This window comes from Giraffa tippelskirchi, chromosome 2 (genome assembly GCF_054371585.1).
Source record: "Giraffa tippelskirchi isolate mGirTip1 chromosome 2, T2T-mGirTip1v1.2.pri, whole genome shotgun sequence".
Taxonomy (NCBI): Eukaryota; Metazoa; Chordata; class Mammalia; order Artiodactyla; family Giraffidae; genus Giraffa; species Giraffa tippelskirchi.
This window is the reverse complement of record NC_137276.1, coordinates 204,962,020-204,976,900: the sequence shown is the minus strand read 5'-3', so window position 1 is coordinate 204,976,900 and position 14,881 is coordinate 204,962,020. Positions and strand designations below refer to the sequence as shown.

The 14,881-nt window shown below is 34.5% G+C and overlaps 1 protein-coding gene across 3 annotated transcripts in view; it reads right to left on the bottom strand.

Annotated features, from left to right (window-relative positions):
• ROBO1 (roundabout guidance receptor 1) overlaps positions 1-14,881 on the bottom strand; it is a 1,242,585-nt gene that overhangs the window by 352,346 nt on the left and 875,358 nt on the right. For all 3 annotated transcript variants that reach the window (XM_081552483.1, XM_081552494.1, XM_081552499.1), the window contains one exon: positions 11,784-12,110. In XM_081552483.1, the coding sequence (XP_081408609.1) occupies positions 11,784-12,110 (327 nt within the window). The remainder of the gene's footprint in view (positions 1-11,783; positions 12,111-14,881) is intronic.

Genomic DNA, 14,881 nt, shown 5'->3' with positions numbered 1-14,881 from the left:
CAATGTATACCACTGCTTCTCAAACTGGGATTTGCATAGAGTTGCCTTAAAATATTGTTTAAGTATACTGTCTGATTCAGGTGGTCTGGAGCAGGGCCCTGCTTTCAGTATCTTCAACTTGCTACCAGGTGATGCCACTGCTGCTGGTCCATGGATCGTATTTTGAGCAGGAACCTACAGCTGCTGCTTGTAGCAGACCCAGTCCTTCTCACATCCTTCCTGAGTTTGCCTCCCCTAAACGGCTGGAGGCATTACCATCCATATGGCTTTCTTCTCTTTCTTATCCATTCCTAGTTATTGCAGCACCCAGATTTCTAGGGGAAATCTTATTCTAACTTTTTCTAAAAAATCTCATCAACCACAGACCAAAGCCTAAGATTGTAATAAATAATGCAAAACATTACTATGCTGTAATTTTCCTTTGATTTCTCATCAAATTTGCTTCATTAAATATAAATCTATTGGACTCTGAAAAAGCTTTACATATACAGATTACTGGCAAAGTACAGGAATGCAATTAATTCTGCTTTACAGAATAATTATTTTGTGTATGTCCCCTCTATCCAGAAATATAAAGCAAATATGATTAGGTCCTGTTTTGCATATGTAAAGTTTCTTGAGAAACCCCTCAGGTACCATCAATATTAATTGTTTCCTTATCAACCAGGAAGTTTAAAGCTCTGTTTTTTATCAGCCAGTCTACAATATAAACACAGGTTGACTTACTCAGAGTGGGTCACTTTGCTGAGAGCCTATTCTAAATTTTGTTGTTGTTGTTCAGTCTCTAAGTCATGTTCCACTCTTTTCAACCCATGGGCTGCAACACACCAGGCTTCCCTGTTCTTCAACATCTCCCAGAGTTTGCTCAAACTCATGACCATTGAGTCAGTGAAGCCATCCAACCATCTCATCCCCTGTCATCCCCTTCTCCTCCTGCCTTCAATCTTAGAATCTAAAAAATGCCTTTGACTTTGTGTACTAGGGGAAGTCAACTAATTTCCTGAGTAATATCATCACCCAAAAGAGCAATTAACTATTGCAAAACCTTGAAAGAAAAACTCCCAGGGAAACAATACTGAGACTGTATTCTAAGAGCCATGGCTTCAAATGAGTGTTTAAGATCATATGAACCACTTGCTTTTCCAAAGAAGTGGAAATGAGATTGTTTCTAGAAGTGGCATTCTGATGTTTTATGATGTTAAACACTTCAAGTTACACGTTAGATCACATCATTTAAACAACGGGCCAGGAATGTCAATGAGTACTTGAATCACAGATGGATCCAGAGGAGGTAAATCTTGAGCTGATTATAACAGAATGACCAGTGGAACGGGAAGAGAAGCACATTCCACAATGAGGGTACAGAGGAAAGTGCCATTTCTTGAAACTGTGATGGGCTGCAGCGTACTGAACTACTGTTCGCCAATCACAGCTAACAAAACCTAATCCAAACTTTCAGTCTCATCTGCATGGTCATAGACTTGACCTTGACTTCACCGTCAGCAATAGTTGCATCTCTTGTAAAATCTCAACTTCTACTCTCTCACTCTATAAAGTTAAAGCAAGTCTTCAATATACGAATCTAATCTTCACTTTTCATCTCCATTACTACTTCTATTTCAAACTGGCACCTTCCTCTGCCTGTAATACTGCAATAGCTCCCTAACTGACCTCCCCCAATCATTCTCTAATCCATTCTCTACTCATGTAGCAAGCAAGTATCACATGAGTGAAGTTTCAAAATATAAATCAGATCATGTCACCTCCACCATTGCTTAAAAATCTTCTGTGGCATTCATTACCACACAATTGCACTCATTTCACATGATAGCAAGATTATGCTCAAAATCCTTCAAGCTAGGCTTTAGCGGTATGTGAACCAAGAACTTCCCAAATGTACAAACTCAATTTAGAAAAGGCAGAGGAACCAGAGATCAAACTGCCAACATATGCTGGATCCTAGAAAAAGCAAGGGAATTAAAAAAAAAATCTACTTCTGCTTCACTGTCTACGCTAAAGCCTTTGACTATGTAGATCACAGTGGAACAGTGGAATATTCTTAATGAGATGGGAATACTAGACTACATGGTCTGTCTCCTGAGAAACCTGTATGCAGGACAAGAGCAACAGTTTGAACTGGATATGGAACAATGGACTGGTTCCAAATTGGGAAAGGAGTACATCAAGGCTGTACATTGTCACCCTGCTTATTTAACTTATATGCAGAGTACATCATGAGAAACGCTAGGCTAAAGGAAGCACAAGCTGGAATCAAGATTGCCGGGAGAAATATCAATAACCTCAGATATGCAGATGATACCACTTGAGTGGCAGGAAGTGAAGTCTAATGATGAAAGTGAAAGAACAGAGTGAAAAAACTGGCTTAAACCTCAACATTCAAAAAACTAAGAACATGGCATCTGGTCCCATCACTTCATGGCAAATAGATGGGGAAAAAGTGGAAACAGTGTCAGATTTCATTTTCTTCGCCTCCAAAATCAATGTGGATGGTGACTGCAGCTACAAAATGCAATGATACTTGCTCCTTGGAAGAAAAGCTATGACAAACTTTGACAGTATGTTAAAAAGCAGAGACATCACTTGCCGTCAAAGGCCCATATATCCAAAGCTATGATTTTTCCAGTAGTCATGAAAGGATGTGAGAGTTGGACCATAAAGAAGGCTGAGCACCAAAGAATTGATGCTTTCGAGCTGTTGTGTTGGAAAAGACTCTTGAGAGTCTTTCGCACTGCAAGGAGATTAAACCAGGTAATCCTAAAGGAAATAAATCTTGAGTATTCATTGGAAGGACTGATGCTAAAGCTGAAGCTCCAATACTTTGGCTACTTGATGCGAAGAGCAGATTTGCTGGAAAAGACCATGATGCTGGGAAAGATTGAGGGCAAGAGGAGAAGGGGGCGAGAGAAGATGAGATGGTTGGATGGCATCACTGACTCAAAGGACATGAGTTTCAGCAAACTCAAGGAGACGATGAAGGACAGGGAAGCCTGGCATGCTGCAGTGCATAGGTTTGCCAAGAGTGGGACACAACCTAGCGACTGAACAACAACAACATTGCACTAAACATATACTCCAACAACATTAACCCAGTTACAAGACCCTGCATGACCTGGCCCATATCTCTAGCTGTTTTCCTTAGTCATAGGCCATATTAGCCATCTTTCATTTTCTCAAATATACCCAAGTTTATCTTTTCTCATGGCCTTTAAGATGCTTTTCTTTTACTTTGCATCTTGCTAACATCCACGTGTATTTCTGCTCTTGGTTTAACATTAATCCTTCTTGGCACATGTCACAATTTTAAGGAAAAGTTATCTGTAGGGTTAGTTACTTATTTTCTGTCATCATACCCCACTCTTTCCACTATATTGTCATTTCTATGAAGGAAGAAACCATTTTCCTTTTTGTTTACCATTGAAGAGCAAAAACTAAGCAGAATGCCTAGATAGAGCTATTTTGGGAAAAACATCAATTTTTTGGACAAACTATATTCTGTTATTCTTCATATTTTTATTTAATATCTGACTTTTAATGACCATATTATGTAACTAAGGGAAGAAATTTTATGCCCCCAAAACATTCAATGGGGCTTTATTCTAACATGACAAAAAAAAATTTTGAATAGATAATTAATGAAAGTTTTAAGTTAATTTATGTTGTATCAATTAAAATTAACTATACTAAGAAGGTATAGGTATGTTTTATTGAATAAACTTGTCATTGAAGCAAATAATTTAAACTAAATACAAATAATTCACACGTTAGTCTGTGTATGTGGGAAAGATGTCTAACATTTAAATCATAAGTAAATTGGGAGGATGACAAGGAGCAGTGATATGATGAAAAGATTTAAGAGATAACCAGATCCACCTGGTTATTTTACTATTTTTTAAAGACAGCATTATTGATATGAGGAGACACTGCCAAGAATTTCCCATAAATAAGTAAATACTGAATTGATTTCCTGAAAGCCTCAAGAGACTTTATATCTAAGCATCAAATAGTGTTGAAACAATCATCTTAGTACTTTTCAGCATATATAAACACCAGCTACTTTTTGAGAAAATAAAAGGACTGGCTCATGAGACTGGTGATGGAATATGTAACCTTTAACCCCAAGGTTACTGGACTGAAACTGGTCCAGGATGGTGTATATAGTAATATTCAGTAGATGGAAGCTGTTTTGTAGCATTCAGTCTAGAGAACTAAACACTTCCATTTAGTCTTTATGACACAGTGATGTGTTCCAACATAGACAAGGCCTTACTTTTTTTTTTTTCCATCTAAGAAAAGACTGAATATTAACTGAATAGTAAATAGGTTTCCCTAGAGAACGCATAGTGATGTTAGGATGTCTAGAAGGATATCCACCCAACTTTCAGCAGTGGTTAACTCCGGGCAAATGATATTATAAGAACATGTATTTTAAAAGAGCAAGTATGTTCTTTAAATAACATATATTAGTTCCATTATTTAGAAATAAAACATAACTTTTAAGTTATTTAAAAATGATCTTTATAAAACTTACTAATCATATTCTCTAACCTGAGACTAGGAGTAAAGGAAAGAAAATGTATAACATGTCTGCACTCTAAGATATTTCTACAAATTTGCTAAAGATTAAATATAACAGGTTTGTGAGCCAAAGAAAAAACAATAAAAGTTTGCCTAAGAAATCAACTGAACACATGCCTACAGCCTGTGATTTGTTTAACTAACAAATAGAACATCACCTGTTGGATATTTATGAATAAATGGTACATTCTCTGACAGCTACCTCTTCTAACACCCACATTCAAGCGGCCAATGGACTTTGTCCTTTTCGACTAAGATACCCATTGAAACTCAAACCTTCTCTTTATGTTCATTGTCACTGTCATCTCGCACATGGGTTATGGAATATGGGTTTCTGCTTTTACACTTCATACTAAATATTCTTTGGAAAGATAAACCAAAAACAAGAAAAAAAGAAAGAGTTTTTATCTAATTTCAAAGAAAATGAAAACTGTCTCCTCTTAATGAAAAGATGCTGTGCTTACTTTTCTCAACAAACACAAAATCCACACTATATTTACTTGAAGACATAATATTTCTATCCTCAATTCCTTACACAATTTAAACCTCATATTTGGATGCAACAATTGGTCTGATGGGCTTACTGCTTACATCATTGAGATTATATGATTTTTCTCCCTGGTTTTCTGATTTTCATTTCTCAGTTACTTGAGATGATAAAATAGCTACAAATCCAAGTTTCACGGTGGTCCAATAGCTAAGATTCTGTGCTCCTAATACAGAGAGGCCCAAGTTCAATCCCTAGGCTGGGAACTAGATCCCACATACCACAGTGAAGATCCTGCATGCCCCAAGACCTGGTGCCACAGAATAAATAAGAAAATAAATAATAAAATAAAATCTCCAAATAATTGCTATAAAAGACAGTTATGGACAGAATGTTTGTGTATCCCCTCTTCCCTCCGCTCTGCTCAAATGTGTATATTGAAATTTTAATCCCCAATATGATGGTATTTGGAGGTAGTTAGGGTAGAATGAATTATTGAGGGCATGGAGCCCCCGAGATGGTATTGGAGGCCTTATAAAGGGATAGAAACCAGAACTTTCTCTTCATCAGGAAGAGAAGTCTCACCAGAACCTGACCATGCTGGCACCCTGGCCTTCAACTTCCAAGCTTCTAGAACTGTGAGAAATATGTTTGTTCAGTAAGTACATGGTACTCGGTATTCTTAAAGCAGCCTGAACGAACTAAGAATGGCAACAACGAACAATTACATTCTATTGGTGGTAAAAACTCAAATTGTAAGTAAATATAATCAAATACTATAAGTCAATACTATTTTCATGTCTAGCATTAACAATGCTAATTAAAGATAAGGGTAAATCTCTCCTACCAGGAATTCAACTCAAGATGGAATTTAATATACTCCATATGCTCTGTACTTAACCAGAAATTAATTCAAGAAAATTTAATTACTGAAACATTTTATTTAAATTTTATTATATTAGCACACAAATCTTCAAATTCAAAATGGAGTCAGTCCATTTTTGATATAAAAACATTTAGATTCCCTCTGTATAAATGATCCTAGTGTCTGATCACAATAGAGGGAAAGAGAAAAAAGTAGTGAAACAACAATATGTGAATTTTGCAACAAAAGCCAGTGTATTTTAGAATGTAAGTGGGCAAGAAGGTGGAAAGATATTTTAAAATCACTAAATTAAATAAGTCTTTAATATTTTTCCTTTGAATACTGAAAAGAAAAATCATATATATATATAGATATATATATAAGTTTTACAAACTGATCAAAGAATAGAACTGCAAAGCTGTTTAAAAAGATACAGATTAAGTAGAGGAAACGAGAAATATTTTCAAAGATGAAATATAGAACTAGCTCAATTTCAAAGATAAGTCTTTCAGGGAACAATACACGTGTGGGTACACATATATATTCAATGAATAACTAGTGTCTGACCATAACAGGGGTTAGCTTGACTGGATGCATAATCAATCATCAATTAATCAATCAGTCTTTTATAATTTGATGGCATATTCTGATTTTATCTGCTCATCTGAACCATTTCACCTAAAGGGGTAATCCTTCCATCTTCCATGCTCAGATTTGAGAAACACATTTTAACAGTAAAATATGTTTTACCGTTTAACGCCTGGCTCTCAGCATATGTGGTCAGTACGCTTTCTCATTTTATCCAAATGAGGAAAATCAGATAAATCAAATTCTAAATCACTTTAAGAAGCATTGTTTAATAACAATATCGATGAAAGATCATAATATATTGACAGTAGTGGGAAAATATTACTTTAAAATATAAACATTCTACCTCAAGATAATTACTATTAAAAAGCACCCTAGCTAATAAAATCTGGAAAGACTTACTCTCTGATCAATTGCACAAAATTATTTTTTTCTGGAAAGACAGTTCTGTGTTTTGCTGCTAAGATAGCCAGCAGATGACTGTCTAGCCTGAAGGGATTTCTCTTCCTCAGGAGAAAACAGTTTACATAGGAAACAAATAGCCATATGCTGACTATGCACTGCTTAGCAGATGACGTAGAGAGACATGTTCTGCAATCGAAAGCATGAGGGTCAAGGTTCAAGTAAACTTTCCCTAAAATTCAATGCAATTATCCGAGATTGAATTACTTATTAATATAAGTTGTGTCAAAAAACTGTGCTATAAATTTACGCCAGGCATAAGATGAACTAAATTTAATAACTTGGTATTTAATAATTTGGTAATGTTGGGCATTAAAGAACGTACCCATAAAATTTTCTAAACGTTCAGTAGACTATCAAATAAAGCTAGTTCAAAACAAACAAGAAATATGACTTGCAAGACTGTTTTAAAAAGTTCAGCTCAAAATGGAATTAAACAGTGAGTTTTTATGTCTTAGAAAGAGAAATATATTTTAAATTTACAAATTTACAAATTAAAGTCCTCAAGATATATCATTCTTGGCTTGTAAAGAAAAATAGTAATTTAAAAATAAAATTTAAAAATGTATCTGTAATTAAAAATGCTTTTACCTTTACAGAGATAAGCTTCCAAAGATGGATGGAAACTGTAGGTGTAAGGACTACCATATATTTCTTAGCATTCCAATTCTTAGAATTTATAATTGTGTGAGATAAATTTAATTGCATCAAAATTGATTTTTCAAGAACAAGAATACAACTTTTACCACATAGCAAATATCATCACCTACAGATTGGTCAGTGATTTTCACTGGGTCCAGCTTTGTCAGGTGCATGTTCAGGAGCTCAGTTGTATCCAACTCTTTGGGACCCTATGGACTGTAGCCCACCAGGCTCCTCTGTCCATGGGATTTCCCAGACAAGAATACTGGAGTGGGTTGCCATTTCCTCCTCTAAGGGAACTATCTTCCCAGCCCAGGATCTATCTTCTCAACCCAGTGATCCAACCCACATCTCCTGCGATGCTTGTATTGGCAGGTGGATTCTTTACCACTGTGCCACCTAGGAAACCAAACTTGAATATAACTGGATTTAAATGAAAACAAAAAAAACTAATCCTAAAAATAACCAATAAATACAATCCTCTTGGTGCATTATTTAAATTTAAATAAATATTAAAAACATGAAAGACAAGAATATTATTATTTCTATAGAAAAATAAAAGTTTGAAATGACCTTCCATATCATTTTTTCCCCATTGTTTGAGAAATTGACAATTGTTAGGAACCAAATAATCCAGTTGTTTCAGCTGTAAAACTTGGTTTAAAGGCAAATAAAACACAGATAAATGTTTTTAAAGACATTACCAACAACTGTGCTGTGAAACCAGTGTTGCCTCAAGATACTTTTGTTAATTCCATTACTTTGGGCTATAGCATCACTAAGAAATTAGATGCAAGCTTTGTCTTCCTGTGTCTGAGCCTTTGGGAGAAAGAATATCTCTTATTGAACTTCTGGTGCCTAAACTAAGAAAATATAAAAAAATAATAATACTCTCCAGGAACTAATAAAACCAAGCTATAATAGTGCTTTATAGATTTAACCTATAGCAAATATGACCCATGTTTCCCCGTCTACCCTCCTGTCTGGTATTTATATAACATACAAAAGGCTAGTTTTGATTTTACAATGCAAACATATGTTAAAATGGTGAATGAGCAGTAACCACTGGCTAAAATAGACAACTGAAATATATATGAATTAAATTACTACACATCTATTTGTAGTGTACTGAACCATGATTAAAAAAAAGAAAAATTAACTACAGAGAAGTTAATGTTTCCCATATAACTTACATGTCCAAATAACACAATTTATCTAATCAAAAACATACTTTTAATTTTTGCAATTTAACTAGTATAAAAATTATTGGAAGCAAACACTACTTAAGCTTTTTCAAATAATTATTATCACTAATATGGATCCTTATTATTATACTATCCTCATTAAAACCAAACTATATTTGATAAATGTATAATATCTATATACTTTCCCCTTCCCAACTATATGAATTGTTAATGAATGAGATCTTAAAGTATTTTCTAGAGTAGTTTCATTAAATTTTATTCAGTACATTATAATTATTTTTTCCCTCTGGAGCTTGAAAACATTTTGGAATGTGCCAGGAATATCCCACTAATATTTGTGAACTCTGCATTAAGGGACTGTGTAATAGAATATTTTACTGGTAAACGTTATATAATGATCTGTCTTTTTTCAATTTCGTATGTTTGTTGACTGAGACTGCAAGAACTTTTCCCATAATGGACTCTCAAGGTTATGGAATTTCTAAGTTAGGAAAAGAACTTAACTGGAAACTAACAGTACCTTTTAAAATAACTGCACAAAAGCCAGATTAAAACAGACAGGTCTCTAAATCCCAATACATTAAGGATATCTTGATCATCTGAGGTAAAACTAGAGGTGTTTTGAAAAGGAAGATATAGAGGGTAAGCATTTAGACACTCAATTCAAGTCTATCAACTTTTAAAAAACTCTGACAATGACAAGAATGCAAGGAGAGTAGATAACAACACAGAAACATGAGATGATCTTTGATATTTCTGTTGCTACATATTTCTTATAAAGAATTATAATTCCAGAGAATTTACAATCACTGATTTCCCTCCTGGTCTTTCGTTCCTCAGGTATTACATACAAGAGTTGGCCTAGGTTATCTAGGCCGACATCATCTTTCTTGATTTAAATTTGCTCTCAAATATTAACTTACACTTAATCTTCACAGAAGATAATTATTCTTAAATATAATGGTGTTAAGAGTTAGAAAAGTGTTAATGTAAGTTTAAAAGATGTCTTTGGCAAAACATATGTCTTCTTATAAATAAGTTGAACCTTTAAATTCTTTTGCTTGTGCTTCATTTAAAGTTGAGTTTAAAAAATAAACATACAAAAATATCTTAAAAATATAAAATATAAAATAAAAAATATAAAAATATCTTTCTGTTGTGATTCCACTTTTTCTACATATCACTGATTTATTAGCTCTAAGACCTACTCTGAGAATCAAGGCAATAAGAGAAAGTACAGTAAGTTAATTATCAGTTAACTTCAAATAGAGAAATACAAACTTGGGTTTCAAGTAAATGTTTTAAAAATGTGAATGTCTAGTTTTGACACAGTTTCAAATGATTAAATGATTTTTCATTCTATCTAATTTAAGTTTTATGCTCATATAAGATATCTTTGGCCTTCTGTCTCAAGTATTCAGTATTGCATGGCTCTGTGAGTGTGAATCAAATCATCTTAAGTTTTCTAGAACTGATTCCACATTAATAATATGATTGAGTTGGAATAATCTGTCTGTAAATTCCTTGCTATGTTTACAGTTTCATAATTATCTGTGATTCTATATAGTCATGTTCTAGTTGAATGTTGGATGTAATGTTAAAGATTATGAAAACTGATTACATAACTAGAATTTTGAACATGAAAGAAAGTGAAAGTGAAAGTCATTCAGTCATGTCCGACTCTTTGTGACCCCATGGACTATACAGTCCATGGAATTCTCCAGGACAGAATACTGGAGTGAGTAGCCTGTGCCTTCTCCAGGGGATGTTCCCAACCTAGGGATCGAACCCAGGTCTCCTGCATTGCAGACGGATTCTTTACCAGAAGCCCATTTTATTAAAATATCAATCACCTTGGAAAACATTACACATAAAAATAGACATAGTTACATATACAATTTTATATATAATTATAGATAGTCAAAGTGAATTAGATCTAAATTTCATTTGTCTCTCTAATTCCTATACAATTCTCAATTTCTGTCATATATACATATACTCAGCAGGATTCTTTCAAGGGAATGAAATTTTCTGACTCGAGTGCTTATTGAAAATAAGAAAAGCCTGATTCTAATTCCAATACAATACACATCTAGACTCTAAATATAACAACTGAATCATTAGTTAACCAAATCCTTCTTGAGGTAATTTCAAATTAGGGGCCTGTTTTATCTGCATAAATATACAGAGCCATCAACCACCCAGGGATTCCCATCACATGTTTTCCTCTCAGGGTGCACTACAGTGTAGCAAAGATGATAAAGTATGAGGCATACATATACATTTCTCTACATTTAGCTTTACCCAAAGTACAATGTAGTTCTGACAATTGGAAACAGTTTAAAACCATAACATCCACTACCAGTTGAAAGTATTTCTCCTAATGAAGACAAAACGAAAAATATCTTACAGTATTCTTCTTACATCCTCATATGCTATATATTTAAAACGAACAAAGGAGGGGAATAAATCAGTTTCAGTGAGCATGTTCAAAGAAAACAGCTCCAAAAGGTAAAATACAATGCAAGGACGTTTGCTCAATACTATAAAAAACCTAAATGTGAAGAGAATTTGAAAAAGAATAGACATATGTATAATTGAATCGCTTTGCTACTGAAACTAACACAAAACTGTAAATCAACTCATAGTCCATCATAAAATAAAAATGTTCTTAAATTAAAAAAAAATAAGAAAAACAGTTCACAACAATGTATGAATCCCAATTTATCTTGAATAACCAGTTAGGATGAGAAATCCAGAAAATTCAAATAAACAGTGGATTATATACACATATAAAGCTACAGATCTTCCTCAGGTAAAGCCTGTGATACATGTTTAATTTTTTCTTATCACGAACAAGGTAAATGATCCCACACTGCCATCCCTCCAACCAACTCACAGGCCACACACCCCCCAACTAAAAGCCCATTTTACTTACTGGCTACCTCCAGCGATGCATTGTGACTCACAGCCTCTCCGAGGTAATTCCTTGCTACACAGACGTAGACACCTTCATCAGGTCTACTTTTTCGTCCATGCACTATACGTAAGAAAAATAAAGATCCACTTGGCAGCAACATTCGGTGTGAGCGAGGGTCATCTTTGTCTGTCTCCACTCTCTCCCCACCTTTGTACCATTCGATGGTGGGTGTGGGGCGACCTTCAGCTTTGCAGTTCAAAGTTGCAGGTTCTCCTTTTGAGACAATTAGATCTGAAGGGTGTTCAACAATGCGAGGTGGAAAATCTTCCTGACGAAGACGGGAGCCTGCAGAAGAATTGACAAAATAGCTTCATATCATCACTTGAAAACAATTAAAAGTCTTATATCAAAAGCCCAGGCGTTAGCACTACCATCTAATAAATACTGCATAGTATTGACCTACTCTTCCTAGCCTCCTTCCTAACTAATCCCTCTGGTGTCTACTTTAACCATACTTTCTAATTCCTGAATCCTTTTGACCCTCCACTTAGAAAGTGCTCTTGCTAAAACTCTGTCTGTACAAATACCATCTACTCTCCAAATCCCCTGTCCACAAATCTTTTCAGAACCCATCACCCTGTCTGTTTGTACCATGTACAAGCCTGTTTTTGCAGAGGAATGTGTTACAGAATTGTTGACTGTTACAAATAATGGCATGGCTTCCTGGAATCTCCTCCTCCATGAAACATCAATCAACACTTTAGTAAAATATATGCTATATATTAATGAACATTTATGTGAAATATGCAGGATGGAACTTTATATAGACTTTTATATCTTTCTAAATAATAAATATATGTACATATATATATTAATACATATATATAAACATAAGGATTGCTCAGCCATTTCCGACTCTCTGCAACCCCATGGACTGTAGCCTGCCAGGCTCCTCTGTCCATGGAATTTTTCAGGCAAGAATACTAGAGCGGGTTGCCATTTCCTACTTCAGGGGCTCTTCCCAACCCAGGGATGGAACTTGGGTCTCCTGTAATGCAGACAGATTCTTTACCATTAGTGTAACCCGGGAAGCCCCATACATACACACACACACACATCTATATACACAACACACACACATATGTTATATATACATATTTATATATATACACATATATATACTTTCCCAGAGTTTTTATTCAATAAAGTTTATTAGTCTCCCATCATTATTTTATTACTTTAGTAGATTGCAAAGATGAAATGTTACATAATTGAGTTTAAATAATTAAATACCAAATTGAAAAGGATATTAGGTGAGGAGCTACATTCTAGACCATATGTATTGCTTAATAAGCGAAGTCTTGAGAGTGTCATTTACGTATTTTCTGTTTGTGCCTTATTTTTTCCAATGAGATTTATTTGTTCCAATTTATTTATTTGTCCTCTTATTTGTTCCAATCTCAATGAACAAAGAAAAGTGGAAAGCAGTCTTGCTTGACACCTCTTTCTGTCCCTTAATCCTCCCTCAAATTTCTCAAATCAATCTGCTCATCGCAATCTGTACAGCCAGTTACCATCCCAGATCAAACTGCTGTAGATTCCCACCAGGATTTAGGAAAGCTCTTAAATAGCTTCACTTCAATGCAGCCAAATGAAGGCTTTGAAGTGCAAATACAATCTGGGTCCTCCTCTATTTTGGTGACGCTTAAAATAAACTCATTGCTCTTAAAGTCTTTAACAAGACCTACCAGAGTCTGTGTTCATTTCCCTATCTAGCTCTCAGGACCCTTCCTATTCCATTGCTTTCTCTGCTTTATTCACCTGAGTTTTCTGTTTGTTCCATATATATATATTAAGCTTCCTCCTTCAAAGGGCTATGCCTGCCTTAGGGTCTGGTCTCAAAAAGATCTTATTCTAGTGTATACCCATTCCTCTTTCAAATCTCTACCTTCTCTGATCTTTACCACAAAATGTAAATGCTCCTTTTTAGCAAGGGTATGAAACAACCTGTGGTAAAATAATGAGAATTATATTTTAAATTTATTTGCTAGATGCCTTGAACACTGTCTGTCTTTCCCATTACTCTGAAGTTCTGTGGGTCTAATTTAGCTCACGGTTTCTTCTCTTATACTTGGCAGATTGCTGAACACACTACACATATTCTATAAATACATGTTGAGTAAACAAAAAGTGCTAACAGCAAAACCTTATTTGAGTGGAATGCTCTGATGCTTATTTATCATGCTCTGTATGAAAATACTTTAAATATTTCATGTTTATTTTTATCATTTTATTTATTTTTAATATTTTTTAATTTTATATTTTATTTATTTGGCTGTGCCAGGTCTTAGTTTTGGCATGTGGTCTTCGATCTTCATTGGGGCATGTGGAATCTTTAGCTGCATCTTGTGAACTCTTAGTTGCAGCATGCGGGATCTTGTTCGCTAACCAGGGATTGAATCTGGTCCCCCTGGATGGAGAGTGCAGTGTTTTAGCCACTGGATCACCAGGGAAATCCCAAAAGATTTTATTTTTAAATTGTAACCATATATACACACCGTTTAACCTCTACTAGACTATAAACTCTGCATGGAGTTTATTTATAGCTCTAATTTGTAATTACTACAGTTACTATTTAACAATGAAATGATGAAACTAAAAGATCTATTATTTGCTTATGTCCACCATGAAACAAAAAATATATAATCTGAAATATTGAGTAATAATTTTGTAATCTGAAATATTGAGAAATAGCTTTAGTTCAGTGCATCATATACAATATATCATAAATCTTTTAAATGAAACCAGGCTCCAGAAGTGGAGGAAATAAGCGAGCAAGATGGGGAAAAATTACTTGGAAATTCGTGGTCTTTCACAAAAGCTATACTGATGGCAAATGAAATTTAAATTGAATTTAAGATTACTCAAATACAAGTACTGTAGAGCTCCAGAAAATACAGCATTATACTATATTACTGGCCTTTATTTTGGCTCTAACTATGAAAGCTGTATGCTAATAAGGATCAACTGCTGAGGACATATATATTTAATTTAAGCAGATTTTATTTATATTCTGAAAGTGTATTTCAGATAGGAAACTGACATGTATAGGTTGC